The 15513-nt window shown below is 46.4% G+C and overlaps 1 protein-coding gene across 1 annotated transcript in view; it reads left to right on the top strand.

The window, feature by feature from the left end:
• ARHGAP31 (Rho GTPase activating protein 31) overlaps window positions 1-15513 on the top strand; it is a 529489-nt gene that overhangs the window by 446565 nt on the left and 67411 nt on the right. Inside the window, exon 7 of the mRNA XM_086935536.1 lies at window positions 1414-1612. Within this exon, the coding sequence (XP_086791662.1) occupies window positions 1414-1612 (199 nt within the window). The remainder of the gene's footprint in view (window positions 1-1413; window positions 1613-15513) is intronic.

Here is a 15513-nt window from a genome sequence, read left to right as displayed (position 1 = left end):
GAGGCGAAGGAGAGATTAACAATCTGGGTGACCTCTTTACATACCGTATCCACCACCCCCCCAAGGACCCTGGCTGGGCATGGGTCCAAAGGGGATCCTGACTTCAGAGCCTCCAAAACTGCTAGAATATTGGACTCGGTGGAGGGGGAGAAGACAGTAAACTGCTCAGCTGGTTTAGGCCCAGAAAGAGGGGGTAGTGCTGAAAAGGACTTGGATCCGTCACAGACTGCTCGCAAGTCCTCTTGTATCTTAGCAATTTTATCAGTGAAGAATGAGGAGAGCTCTTCACACTAGTGATCCGAAGAGGGCAGCATAGGTTGTGCCGCACATGGTGATACAAAGCTCTGAACCATAGAAAAAATGTCTTTACTATTGTTGTTTGCTTTTTCAATTCTCCCTGCATAGTAGCTACTCTTGGCTGATCTAATTGCAGCATAATATTCCTTTTGGGCAGCGCGCAACTCATTCTTTACCTCAGGAAGGTAGGCTTGTCGCCACCCCCGTTCGAGTTTCTTACATCCAAGTTTCAGTTCCCGTAGGGTATGGGAAAACCATGGTTTGGAGGGGGTGGACCGTAGCCTGCGAATACCGCCATTGTAAATAGAGGCCGCTGACCCCTGTTCCATCCATGTATTAAAAGTACTAACTGCCACACCAATCTCCGAAGTCAAAATCGGACGATTTTGAGATAAGGATTCTGACAGAGAAACTAAGTTGATCCTCTGGGAGTGCGCAAGTGGGGGAGAATTCTCCATCCCCGTGGCTCTGCCCAATGACCAGGAGAACCTGATCAGCTCGTGGTCCGACCATGTTACCACTGGTTAGCAGAGAAAAAGTGCACAAAGTCCTAATGCCAACAAATACGAGAGCAGCAACATAAGGCAAAAGGCCGGGGGTGACCCTTCAAAAAGGGCTAGGTCCAACAGACATCATTCACAGACTTTCTCCTTTTAGAATGATGACAACACAAAGCGCTTTGCAACGCGTGAAACTGAGATTGTTGTTGCCAAGAAGGGGGAGGTCCTGACATGGATAACATGTTTGGCCTGACATCTACTTTTCATTTTACTATATACAGTCTCTACGGTTCAATATTGGCTCATGTGATGTGCACCAAAGACTTAACTCCACAAGCACATATAATAGGAGCAGCAGACCACCTTCACAAGGGGAGTTACTTCTTCCTTACTTTGGAGATTTTCTTCACTAGTATTTTTTTTTTTTACTGTAATCATATCAGCAAGTGTCAGCTCCTAGAATCAACAGAAACCTCTCTTTATTTGGTCTGTTTTATATCTCTGCCTGGTTATTTGAAAGACAACTCTGGTTTTAGCCCAAAATGCTTGTTTTAAACATTTTGCACAAAATTGTTACATTTTCTCAAACTTCTTCCCTTGCTTCTTTTGTACACAGATTGCAAACCCATCGTGAAGTGCATGACCCTGCCGTCCATGTCTACGCCAATGAAGCTAGTGAGCCTAGAAGAAGCTCAGGCACGCAGCCTCGCTGCAACTCATCCGGCCCGCAAAGAGAGGCGGGAGAACAGTTTGCCGGAAATTGGCCCCGTTCCTGGAACCTTCTTCCATACTGTCATCGACCTTCCTGATAACAAGTAAGAGCTACTTGACTAACTAACACTTCAGATGTGGAGTAATTGCAGTCATCAACCAATGTTCCAGCTAGAGAACTAGCCAAGTTACTATCTGTTGTACAACTGGTTAACCAACTGACTCACTGAGTAACCAACAGACTGGTCAACTAACTCACCAGCTGAGCCTAAGTAGTTAAAATATCAGTGCTTAATTTGAGCTGGTGGTTTCCTGTGCTCGGTAAGGGCACTTAATTGTCAACACAGGTGCTTTTGACAGTCTGCCACAAGGTGGCGCTGTCGGACTAATATCGAGATGCCCTCAACAGCAGTCAATTATTAAATCAATACATATAAATAAAATACTAATACGTGCCGCCCAAGCCATTCTTATAACTTTGGGGGCTTGGAATAGTCTGAATTGTCACACTTGTAGTAGTGTGATGGGTTGGAGGTGTGTTGTTACTACCATTGGCAGTGCTGGCAGGGGCAATGTGTGTGCAAGCTGCTGAGACCCCCTGGCACTTATTTTTTTTTTTTACAAATGAAGCACAGTAGAATATGGTATGGGGCACTACACTGGAGGGGGTTATTGTTGCATTGCTCACCATAAGTAGTGTATTTCAATGATTAGTACAATTTGTGTAGTAACTATAACATTTTCGCTTGTGAGTAGACAACCATAATTTCTCCTTTTGACAAACATTTTGATGATTTTGTTTTGCTCCTAAAGTTATACTTTGGCTCCACGCCAGTGTTATGACCCACTGCACATTCGCTTGTGTCCACTCACAACATCCCCTGCACCCAGCCTCATCCTCCATGCCCATGTCTCTAACCGCCTTGTCTAGCTGGCATTGGAAGCAGAGTATGACCTTCTGCCCACCTCTGCGCCTGGTACATGTGCCTCCAGGATGCACTGGAGATGGCTTTGGCTCTTTGCTATAGAATGTGGTGCATTTCTTTGTCTCTGGTCATGCCCTGTGCCCAGCACCTTTGTCACTGCTTCCTATGAGGCGGCGTCTGGTCATGCCCTGTGCCCCGGCCCGATGCCCTCAAAGACTGCTGCACGTGGCCTTGGGACTCTGGCTCTAAGTTGTGGACACTTTGGTCCCCAACAAATAGTTGATAACTTGGAATGAATATAGAACAACAAATGAAGTCTATATAAACTGTCCAGCCGGACAGAGTTTAATAACACAATAGTAGAATTTTGCCAATCAATTAAATACAATATCAAAAAGTGGGACACAACCAGTGTCCTACTACTGTATCAGAGACAGTTGTGACGCAAATGAACATGAATGAGGCAAGAGCAAGCAGTCTGCATACATTCCAAAATTTGGCAGACATATATTTGCACAGGTACACTGTTGTGATTTAAGTAGTAATCAAATCAAATCATCCAGTGTCAAGTGTCGACGACGTTTCAATCCCCTTAGGGCATTACGGGATCATCATCAGGACAATCAAAATTCATGCCTTATCATACGTAGTGATATTTGCACTAGGCGTGTCGCCAAGGTTGAATGATTAACACAGGACCGCAACAGCAAGTCTGCTAAGCAAGGGGAACACGATGGTCCCAGGAATGCTAGTACGTGCCGTCCTCAATGGGGTTACGGGTGCTGACAGGAGTCGATGATCGTGTGGCTTGCGGGACTCGGCAGAGTCTTCAGTGAGACTGCTGCACGTGGCCTTGGGACTCTGTCTCTAAGTTGTGGACACAGCATCCTGCGTGTGCGGCCTTAGTCCATGCACAGCTGGCTCTGAGCACAGCATGTGGCCTTCGTCTACTCACAGCAACTAGTCCAAATGGCCAGGTGCCAGATGTTTTTGGACACCACGACTGTAAAATGTAAAGACTTTTATGGTAGTTCGTTTTTTCACGTGTTTTCTACTTTCTATTATGTAGAGTGTATACGTTTCAAACCCAGTCCTAAAGCCACTTTGTAATTCGCGAGCATTTTGTACCGATTTACGTTTTGTGTGGAGAGGGGCAGATGTGGTTTTCCATCGTACTGGGCTGACCCCATCCCTACAGTAGTTGGACGCGACTAAGTGGTCTCCAGTTTGAGACCGGTCTGCATTTTATAATGGCGCCAGGGACAATATTTTAACTTTGTGACATGTTCTCAGGCTGTCCTAGAACAAACAGTCCCAGATCTGTTCTAGAACCCAGTGAGCGGTAATAAAAACATCACTGAAGATAGATTGATGATTTTAAGCTCCTAAAAGAGCCCCCATCGCACCATGAAAATAATGTGGCATGTCATTTGGCAACCCTGTTAATTACTCTTTGAGCCTGCTTGGTATTGTGATCACTGGATTGCTGTGGAACACAACACTTAGAGAGACTATGTCTGAAACAGTCTGACACTGTCAGGTCAAGTGAAGGAGGATGTTTGGTGATATATTTAATGTCAACGCGCTCTGGTGGGGTTCTCTTCAGACAGCTGGACTAGCAGAATAAATAGCGGCTCCTGGCACTGATAAAATCTGTTGTTTTCTTATTTATTTGAAACTGGATAGTGCTCTAAATGTACCTGCACCTCAGAGAGCTGAATTGGGTGAAGATGTACAATGTTATCTGGAAAAGGTCCAAGCAAGATATTTAGTTAAAAAAACGGGGTGATCCTGTGTCCCTCAGAACCTGGGTAATTAAACGATTAAAGAAAAATGGTTCTGTCAGGTAGAGCTGACATTAATTAGGGGTACAGTCAATGTAATCAGAAATGGTATGCTCTCTTAACACACAAAAATCTTCAAAGACAGTACTCAATGAATCAGTTCTGCGCTCACCTTTCTTTAGCCCACTCTGCCACCCCAGTTCAGACATTGCTATATGCAAATCACCCCCTTTTGTACCGCTTTTGGCCGCCATAAGTGTGGCAGAGTATGCTCAGACGTGAGTCCCTTGCTCACTTTGCCACTGGATTCAAGCAAGCCGGGCTGAAGACGGCTGGAATGCCAGAAACCGGTCCTCGGAAGCTTGTTTCCGGTCCAGGGAAGACATGGCTTGGCAGTTCGGGCTGGACTGTTCCCATGAGGCACAGGGTCAGACTGATTTGCATATAGCCATGTCTGAACTGGGGTGGCAGAGTGGGCTAAAGAACGGTGATGGATTAAACCCAGATCTGTTGACTGGGTGTGAGTGTTTGATTGGTTCAGATGCTCCGTCCATCACCACCCCCTTTTGTACCGCAATGTTTCTGAAGAGCATACTTAGGGCTCTCAGATTCCTCAGATCTGTTGGCAAATAGTTCCTCCTTTCCAGTTTTTTACTTTACATCCTGAAATTGTGGCACCACTCTAAATCCAGAACTACAAGTCCCAGAATGCAAAGTACTCTATAAGCAATTTCTTATGCAGGCCATATACAGCTGCCATGCTCTTACTCACCTTCAGTTTCCTGATGGCCATGGACGTTCTTTTCTGCTAAACTTCAGTTTGAGATGTTAGTAGTATTTTGAATGTGTTGCTCGCTGTCCTTGAGAGGAGACTGTTTGTATTCTCTAATTAGTAATAATACACATTCTAAATAAATACAAAAATCATTCAATGGGTATTTATTAATCACATATTTTAGAAACACATAGCAGAAACAGAAGCTTGCTGTTTTAAGCTGTCACTCAAAGCTTGCACAACAAAATATTCAACCAGTGCACAATTGATAGTTTTTTATTGAAACTCTGTCTGAAAACCAGCGCCCTATTGTGAAAGATGCAACTTTTCTTAAAGTATCATCAAGTCTGAAATAAATCATTAGTGGGCCCTCAAACAGGAACTTCTGGGATGACTAAAATCTGGTTACTGCATTGTAGGAAAATGTCTCTTTTGACATGGTTAGCTCCATCTTTTTGCCTGATGTCTGATGTGATTTCGAGCTGTAAGTGCACTTGGTCCCTGCTAACCAGGTCCCCAGTGCCAGATCTCTTTCCCAAAATGTACCACAATGGCACAACTTTAGTTAGCCCTGTAAGTCCCTAGTAAATGGTATCCCTGTTACCCAGTTCATGGGTACTGAAGAGGGTGCTCTGGGGCTGCAGCACTAGTTGTGCTTCCCCAGGGACCCCTTACCAAGGCCATGCACTCTGCCATTGTAGGCTGCATGTCTTGGTGCAGAGAAATAAGGAGTCAACATGGTACACAGCCTTGTGTGCCATACCTCCTAAATAAGATAGAGGTAAGTCCCACCTACTGCAGGCCTTTAGCCTTAAAGCGGGGTGCACGTTATCCTATGTGTGGGCCTATCATCATGAGCAGATAATCCCCTACAATGTCCAGTCTATTCTGAGATGTTGTAAGTGCACAGGGAAGCCATAGAGAGTACATGGGCTGGATACTTGTCAACACATGTTTCCTAACTCCCTCATTCCTAAGGTGTTAGGTAGGGGTGGCCGAAGAATTCTGCTCTGCCTGTGGAGTTCGCAGAGCTTTGCCCACTCTGCGCTCCGTGCGGAGTTCTGAAAAACTCAGCGATATGATGTGGAGCGGAGTTCTTTTTCTCGAGTGGCTTACAAACAGTAAGTTGACGACCTCTTGCGATAAAAAATAATGTGCTAGACCTCCTCCTTACGTGATTTCTCATCGTGGGTAGTCGCAACCACTGCCGTTCAGGAAGCTGCCACTCAAGTAGAGCAGCCGAAAGAAGCAGCACCCTCTGGCACGATGCATAGTTCCGTTTGTGCTGATTTTACAGTGAGAGACAAATTCTTGGCACAATAAACCAGTGCGAGCAGCATGACTTAACACTATCAGACATGTTTCTGACCTCATGGGGTGAGAGACAGAACTCTTAGAAGACAGAGACAACGCCTACACTGGGCAGAGGTGCTTAACTCCTCCTCCAGGACAGGATGACCTTCTTGGATGTGAAGCTTCAAAGGCGATGCCACCTTTGAAATCTGAACCTCCAGATATTGGGGGAAGCCTAGCCCCCTTTCTTGCTACACTTTTGGCAGGAGTAAAGGTGGTAAAATTAGTTAGATTAGGAGAAGGGTCCCCTCTTAGCCTACACCACCCCTAGGGCGGGGCAGGTGATGTAAAATCCTCTCCTGAAATTCTACCTTCTTGAGATGGTGAGAAAACCCCTTATCAGATCTCGGGTAATGCCTCTTCCCACGGGAAGTGGTCACTAGAGGGTGTAGACACCCTAAAGGTAGGTAGCCATTGGCTACTACCTGTCTCCCCTTGTAACGCCCCTAAATTTAGTATTTAGGTGGCATACAGTGGCGGACGGTATCTCAGAAGAGTAGCGGGGAGTGAGGATATGGGGGAGATGGACAACACAAATAAACAATAAAAAAGACAACTCACCTGCCACATCATTGGATCACCACATCGCGCTCTTCCAGGCTCCTCCTCTCCGCAGGCACAGGCTCCACTGGCTAATGCTGACACTGCTTTCATGCTGCTGGCGGCAGCATGAAAGCAGTGCCAGGATTAGCCTAAGCATCGATGAGTTGTCGTCCCAGTGAGACTGGGAACCTATGCTTGCTCTCTCCAAATTGACAACGCAGCTGGGTTGGAGAGAGCTTCAGTGCGCAAGTTATGTTATGGTATGTTATTGCTATTTGTAGAGCGCAACTGTTACCCAAGGGTGTCCTGGCGCCGGGAGAAGGCGTATTGAAGATTCAAGCCAGATGGAGAGACACGCGCATCAGTTTGGATCCGTTTGTGAAGAGCCAGGTCTTTAGAGTCTTCCTAAATGCAAGAAGGTTGGTCATGCTTCTTAAAGAAGGAGGAAGCGCATTCCAGGCCATTGCCGCAATAACTGTGAAACTTCTGCCCCCCCCCCCTCCCTAGGTACTGTCACCAATTCGGCGTCAGCAGATCGTAAGGTTCTAGTTGGGGTGTTCCATTGAATAAGTTGTTTTAAGAATTCAGGCCCGATTCCATGAAGGGCCTTGAAAACCAAACATAAGGCCTTAAATTGGGTGTGTTTCCTCACTGTCAGCCAATGCAAGGCTTTGATTTGGGCAGAGATGGATTCAGACCTAGGTGTGCGAGTGAGTAGTCTAGCAGCTGCGTTCTGCAATAACTGAACTTTGGTTAGGGATCCGTCATGTATCTTTAAATAGAGACTGTTTGAATAATCCAATCTCGGCAAAATTAAAGCAGTGGCAACTGTTTTTTGTACAGCTTTGGGGAGAAGTGGCAAACATTCTTTTGCAAGTTTTTATAATATAGTTGGTATTGGAAACCACTTTATTAACCTGGTCTCTACAGCTCAGTTTCTCATCAATCCAAAATCCCAGATTTTTCACTTTTCCAACTGGTGTGGGGAGCTGGCCCGGGTCTACTGGCCAGCAATCTGGTGTCCAGCGATTAGGGTTGTTTCCAAACAAAACCACCTCCGTTTTGCTGGAGTTGAGCTTCAAGTTGGTTCGTATGGCATGGAACGGTCGGCCAAACCGTCATACACACAGATAACAGTGCAAAACATCCCTCTCATGCCTACCCCCCAACTTGATCCTGCCCCCAAATCTTGGTGGTAGGAAAAAAAATGATAATAAACTTAGTTTATTATCATTTTATTTTCGTGTTTAAAGCTGCTGGCTGGGGGGGGAATGCTCCTCTGTCATATCGGGGGAGCCGCTGCTGGTGGCACCCTGAGACTTGAACATCAGATTTGATGGACAAGAGAAGACCAGGACTAAGCAGACCCACTGCTCATGAACAGTGTTCCCAGGAACGTGCGCGCCTGGGCGGGCGCGCACGTCTAATCCCCCGAGCGCGCAGTGCTGCCTGTGGAGCGCGCATCCACAGCACTTCTCAGAAGAGCATTCGCTCCGCCGCTTTTAGAACAGCATTGGTGCAAAAAATGTTAATTTCCGGCTTGCCGAGGCTCCTGCACTTACTGCTGTTTTACCATCTTAAAGGAGCACAGCTGGGGGCTGTTTGAGGACCATTGCGAAAATATTCCTGTTAATTGTAGCACCGTCAGCGCTGCAATTAACATAAATATTTTCACAATGGCCCTCAATTAGCTCTCAGCAGCGCTGCTTTAAGAGAAGAACGACGTGTAAAGCACACATGGTGCTTTTAGGCTTTCTGCACACCTTATGTTAATAGAGCGCGGCAGATTGTGTGCCTTTTAAAAAGTTTTCATGTTAAATGCAGCCCCGTGCATTAGTATGTCGGGCTCTGCAATTAACATGAAAACTTTCCAAAAGGCATGCGATCTGCAGTTATCTACCACGAACACCTTTTCCAAAATAATATAATAATAATCAACCATGGTCTCTAGAATGTAACATCTGCTCCCGGTTAGGTAATAGTTCATGTTGGAAAAAAAATATTTAACTTACATTTCTAAATACAAACTACTAACTACTGGGTTCCTTATCCGGAGAAATATCTGTTTTCAGGAAGGATATGAAACAAATCTGCATAATTGAGAGACAGGAACGCAGTGTTTCAGGGTTGCTCCCGCAAAAATGGCTAAATCTACAGAGGAAAAAAAAGCGTTTGGGAAACGGGCACATCTAACTGCGAGGCCCTCCAGAGATGTGACACAGAGCCTTCACTGTTCTTAGGGGTTAGCCCTCTGGGCTTGTTTGTTTCTGTTTTCAGCTCAGAGGCAGAAGTTTGACCGGGATTGAGACAGGATGCTAATCAAAAGTAGACTCCCAACAGTTTGCAATCCTCTGTTACTCAATGCATTTTCCGTTTAATTTTCAAAGAGAGATGAACTTCCGAGCTTTCTAAATGGTAGCACGATTAAATAATTTAGCAACAATACAAATATTTTAGCAAGCTTCCGTTGAGTTAAGAATGCCTAACTAAACTAATGTATGTAAGAGTTCATTGCACTCTATCTGTTATCCCTCATAAACTAGAAACGGCAGCACTATTTGGCTAGACAGGCAGACCCCCGATCAGACGGACATACACACAGACAACCAGAGCAGCGGAAAGTTTCCTAAGTACGAAGGTAGATTAGACAGACATTCCTAGGAGACAGGCGGCCACGATGCAAGGAGGCAGGAACAGAAAATGAGAGAGAAAGGGACGTACACATAGCATTAATACACAGGCACAGAGATGCCAGCAGGGACAAAAACCCGGAAGACAAATATAGACAACACAATTAACGACGTACTGACTGACAGACAGTTGTACACCGAGGTAACTGGATAGACAGAGATAAAAAACATACACTGGCAAATACAGAAAAAGTTTAAAGAAAAATATAAATGCATACAGCTTGTGTATAGTTTATGTACAGGTGAATGACAATATCTAGTTAAAAAGATAGACATGCTGCCAAAAAGACAAAGGGGAGGGAAGGATAGAGAAAATATACAGAATGTACCCACATTGGCAGACGTAGATGGTCTGAACACACATATTTGACTGCATTCTCTCTGCTAGACTGACAGACGTACAGACAGACAGAGAGAGAGAGATAGATAGACAGATAGATAGATAGATTTATTTAAATTCGAGATGTGCTGATGGATGGATGGACTGTAGATGGACGGGTTATGGGTTTGGGAGCTGGATGGGTTTGAGTGGGTGAATGAGGTGTATGTAAGGATGGATGAGCTTAAGGGGTAGCTGGATGGGTATGAGTGTGTAGATACTGTGGATGTAAGTTTATGTGGATGGATGAATGAATGGATGGATGGATTTATTTTACTTGGATGCTAGATGAGGGACACTATGGGTTGGAAGGATGGGCTTAAGGGGTAGCTGGATGGGTTTGAGTGTGTGGATAGCGTGTATGTAAGATATGTGGATGATGAATGGATGGATGGATTTATTTTACTTGGATGCTAGATGAGGGACACTATGGGTTGGATGGATGGGCTTAAGGGGTAGCTGGATGGGTTTGAGTGTGTGGATAGCGTGTATGTAAGATATGTGGATGATGAATGGATGGATGGATTTAGTTTACTTGGATGCTAGATGAGTGACACTATGGGTTGGATGGATGGATGACTAGGGGATGGATGGGCGGATGGGACGGGGGTTTGTATACAGACATAGTCAATGGAAGAATGTATTGATGAAAAGGGAAGTGTTCAAATGCTCAGTAAATGTGTTTAGAACAATATTTAAGCAGAGCCCGTCTGCCCTGCAGAGTGCATCCAGCACAGCAGGCAGGCTTCCATAAGCTGCATTCTATGTGCGTACAGCAGTTCTTCATACATGAGAAGTGCAGGGAAAGTGCGTGGGTGATGTTTGCATATTTTTTGACAAGGGTCTTGCAGTTTTCCTCCCGTGAACATGTGTTTGCGTCTCGCAGCGGGAGCCGGAGCTGTCGGAGGCTGTCCCCAACTGCCTGACCGCCATGAGCCATCCGAGGAGCCCCTTGCAGATGGCGCTGCTGCTCTGCATGCTGACTGCTGGAGGCTGCAAAGAGAGAACTGAGCAGGTCGAGATCTGAGACAGCGCCGTCCTCAACCTCATTATGGACATCATACAGGACTTGAGAAACTACCACTTAGCCAAGGAAAACAGGGTGCAGTTTTACTCCAAATTCTGAGACTACAAACTGGAGCACAAGGAAGCGCTGAGTACGGGCACTATCAGGACGAACAGAGAGTCGGCGAGTCTCCCATTTTCACTCCTCTCGTTAGTTAGCATCCGCACTATTCTGTTAGTAAGAAGGTGAAACCGGGCAGAGCCCGAGCACACTGTTATGGCTGGGCTTGTTGTGCTGAGAGGTAGGCAGGGCTTGGGTCAGGTGGGTGGTCTCTTTGGACTGGGATGATGTAAGATTGGGGCAAATCTGTAGCGTTATATGCTAAAATAGAATTGTATCGAATTTACATATCCTCTAAGGAGATCTGTTGTTACCACCTAAAAATGAATATATTGTGCGGCACAGTTAGTGCAGTAAATTATATCAGAAACCAAGTGTTTGGCTACAGATATTGCACAATAACTTCTAAACTATCTATTCGTGTCCATTAGTGCCACTGAGGGTGCTCTGGTCAAAGTATGTATAAGTCACAAGGCAAAACAAGCACCAAGCGTCCATAAAAGTAACAGCGCAAGTTTTTTCATTCCACTCAAAGCCTTGGTCTACACGCGCGGTCAGGTTCATGGCGCACATAGACTTGGCTACACGCACAGAGACCTTACTCTGCCGCACACAGAGGAAAATAATTAGAGGGAACATTGCTCATGAATAACATCCCTGCTACAGAAGAAAAAGGCACCAAACCCTGCCCGCTGCTTCCAGGACTTGACAATGGCTGTTCCTGTGGCGTCCTGAAAGGGCTCCTCCAGCCTTCAAGAAATCGCTATGAATCTCCCTTGAAGTGAAGGTATCACTCCCCTGCAGACTGCAGGGACCAATCTTGTGAAGTCCGGTGTGTCGACATGCTGCCCTCCTATGACCTCGATGCAGTACCGAAGTGAGAAAAGGCACAACAGCTCCGGAGGGTCAGATCTATTTCCCACCAAGTTTGGAGATAACAGGACCTACCAGAACCGCGGCGTACCAATACTCGGGGTACCGGACCTCCAACTGCAAACACCGAGGAGAAGAGTCCACTGCGGACTCCTGTAGCACCAGAAGCAAGCACCCTTTGAAGGAGGTCGAGTCACCTGAGACCCACTCCCTGAGTTTCCTAGGTGTCCTGATATTGCCTCTCCAAGTTGCCGTCTCCTGACCACGAGGACCTGAAGATGCACAATGCCCATTTGATCTGTTCACTCTGCACCCGGCCCCAGCACTGACCAACTAGCTCTGCTCCCATGGAACCCGGGCCCTTCCGACCTTCTCCCTATAGAGAGGCGCACCGGACTTACCTGTAAGTTACTCTGTGCAGTGTTTTTTCAAGTGCCTCCCTTTGTCTTTGTGCACCAGCTTCCAAGACCACAGCACCTTTGCTACCGGCCAATCTGGGATACTCCAGTTCTACTCCTGGAACGTTTGACCTGGTCCCAGCATCGACCTAAAACAAGAAGGTGAACTTTGTGAAAGCATTGCTTGAATTTCTATTGCTTTTTCCCAATGTTTCCTATGGTGTATAATTGTGTATAAAAGTGATATGTATATTGAACTCTGTTAACTGTGTGTTTGGTCTCTAAAATAATATAAAAATCAATATTATTTTTACAAATTGATCTCTGATTTATTCTTGAGAGTATGTCTCATTTATTGCCTCTATGAGTACAACAAATGCTTAACACTGCCCTCTGCCTAACTGCTCACCCACACTCACAAAAACAGAGTTAGTATTGTCTACTTTTACCTCTACCTGTCATTTGGGGATGTCTCGCTTATTCTACATAATTACTTCATTTTAGTGCACTTTACAGAGAGAAATCCTACAATGTAAGAAGCCAAAGTAAAAACAATTTTTTTTTAAGTAATTCACTTTCCACGCAGACACTCGAAAAAGGCTCGACTGAACGGAAGCCTCGGATGAAGTAATGGCATCCAGGCGCTGCTTTTCCCTGCAGTTGCTGCTGCAGCAGCTCAGTGCTCGAAATATTAGCAAGCAGGCGCCAGCAGATGGCGGTCTAGGATCATTAAACTACGAGTCCGCCCCTAGAGACGAAATACCTTGTATTCAGAGTACATTAACGTTTCCCAAAAATCTATGTACAGTAGCCCCGCTTTGTAAACGTTATTGCAAACTAATTTTACCTTATGTAGGCTCGTTCTTCTCAAATATAATTGACCAATAGTTGTTGCTTTAAGGTACAAAAAAACGTGTTTTCCTTTGATCCACAAAGATAATTCAGTGAGATGTGCTCTTCTTTAATCAGCGCGTGTAGTTTACTGTGTAGTCAGAGGTTCTCGTTATTGCAAGACTGACACCGCCTTTCATCCTTCAAAGTTTAATGAAACGAGTACCAGTTGTCTTTGCATCCTCGGGGCCTTTAAAAGACAATTTATTTCCTTGTTGTTTTTTCATCCCTTCTTAGAGCACCTGCATCTCCACTCTGACTATTGCTGGAAGAATTAACCCCCCCCTCCCCCTCCACTCCCCCTCGTCCCTCGGAGAAATTCGGCTCTAGTTGCACCTCTGGCACGTGACACCCATGGGTAGCCCCCCCCCCACCCTTCCTTGGTGCAAAGTATCATAAGTGCTATTCTAAAACTACTTTTCGGTGCAACGTTTTCCTACAGAAAGTAAATCCCCAAGCCACACTTTGCCCCGGTTTACTTCACTTGAGGGGGCTCTGCTTTGGTGCAGTGTAAGTAAATCTTAACTGTGGTTTAGAACAACATGGCTTTAGTCAATTTGCAGGACAATGGTGCACAATGGAATTGCTATATTTTTAGTCTGAGCAAGCACGTAAAATGGGGCCAGAGGCGCAACTAGAGCCAAATTTCGGGAGGGGCTAACAAAATTAATTCGGGGGGGGGGGGGGGGGCTAATTCTTCCAGAAATAGGCAGAGTGGCTCAAGGAACCGGTGAAAAACAACAAAGCCTCAATAACAAGTAAACGGTCTTTTAAAGACCCGTGAAGTGCTCGGGTGCGGCTATGTTGTGTGTGTGCCTGGGAAGCTGTCTCCGCCCGGGCTGACACACACGACAGGGGGTGGGTGCCCTCTGAGCCCAGTGGGCGTTGCGCGTCTGCTAGGATCACTTGTACAGAACACGGCATTTTGGTTTGCATCATATTGAATTCACAAGGTGTAGTGTAGACTTCCCTAGATCAGGGGTGTCCAACGTAGCCCCAGGAGGGCCGGGTCCATGCATGATTATAGGATCACCCTTTGAGATAACTCAACAAATAAATAAATAACCAAATTCACACACATTTCATTCAATCAAATACACTCTTTTATTTAGCGTGGATCCTGAAAATCTGGCTTGGGCCTGCCTGCCCTCTTGCCCTCTTGCCCTGGAGGCTGCAGCTGCCTGGCTTCTTATAATGAGGGGTTCTGTCCTCGCCATTCATTGGACTGACCTGTGTTTACTTTTTGCCTCTGCTTGAGAATGGGGGGAGCGGCTGGGGGCTCTGCCCTCTGCCGCTGTTCCCAGGGCCCTGGATCCGCAGAGCCCTCCGTCTGGATGAGCCGGCTCTGCCTCCCGCCCCCTGGGGGAACATAAGGGGCCGGTGGGACAGGCCCGACCGGCCGGCCGCCGCCTCTCGGTCTGAGGCAGGAGATGGTATCGCTCACAGGACCCGCATGTGGCGCAGCGGCCGGCATCTCTAGACTCGGGTGTGGCGCCTCACATGATGGGAGACCCGCCGGTAGGTGGCGCTGCCGGCTGCAGACAGGGCACCCATCCTTGAGGCGACCGTGCCTGACCCTGGTACGCTGTCAGGGAAGCCTTCAGGTCAGAGATGCTGCTATCACATCTGTGGCGAAAGCCAAGAATCCGGGGTTCTGGCGCATGCGCAGCAAGTGCATTCCACTGCATTTAGCAATGTTTGTATTTACAGAAATGTGGTCTTACTGCTAATGTCACGTCCCTGCACTGGAAATCTGTGTTCATCAGCACCAGCACAAAGGTAACTCTGTACCTTTTAGTAAACACACACATGCAAAGCAACGGTTACTCTATATTTACAAGTATCCTTGTGGTAATATCACGATTACTGTTTGCGGTAACACATTTAGTGAAAGTGTGGCATTACTGAAAAGGCTATAAGTAATGTAAGTGCTGGGTGACTGAGTGCTGTGAGTTCAGAGTTAGCAGTGTACGTGCTGAGTGAAAGGTGTGACCCAGTTAGGGCAGGCACTGGTGTGCCCATGTGAGAGTTGGTGACCAGTGTGCCCATGTGGGTGAACAGCGAGCTGTGCAATGGGTGGCTGGATTCATGGGTGAGTGGAGGGCGCATGGTGAACCTGTGTAAGTGCAGGGTGGGGAGTGAGCTGTGTGAATGCGGGTCGATGTACCCCTAAACACTCTAGGTAACTCGCCCCCTCATTGACGCATGGTAAGTGAGGTTTTGGGTGTAATTTAAACTAGAATTAAGTCAATCAGAGACGTATGGTG

This window comes from Lissotriton vulgaris, chromosome 8 (assembly GCF_964263255.1).
Source record: "Lissotriton vulgaris chromosome 8, aLisVul1.2, whole genome shotgun sequence".
Classification (NCBI taxonomy): Eukaryota; Metazoa; Chordata; class Amphibia; order Caudata; family Salamandridae; genus Lissotriton; species Lissotriton vulgaris.
The sequence above is the reverse complement of the archived record's forward strand: the minus strand, read 5'-3'. Positions and strand labels throughout refer to the sequence as shown.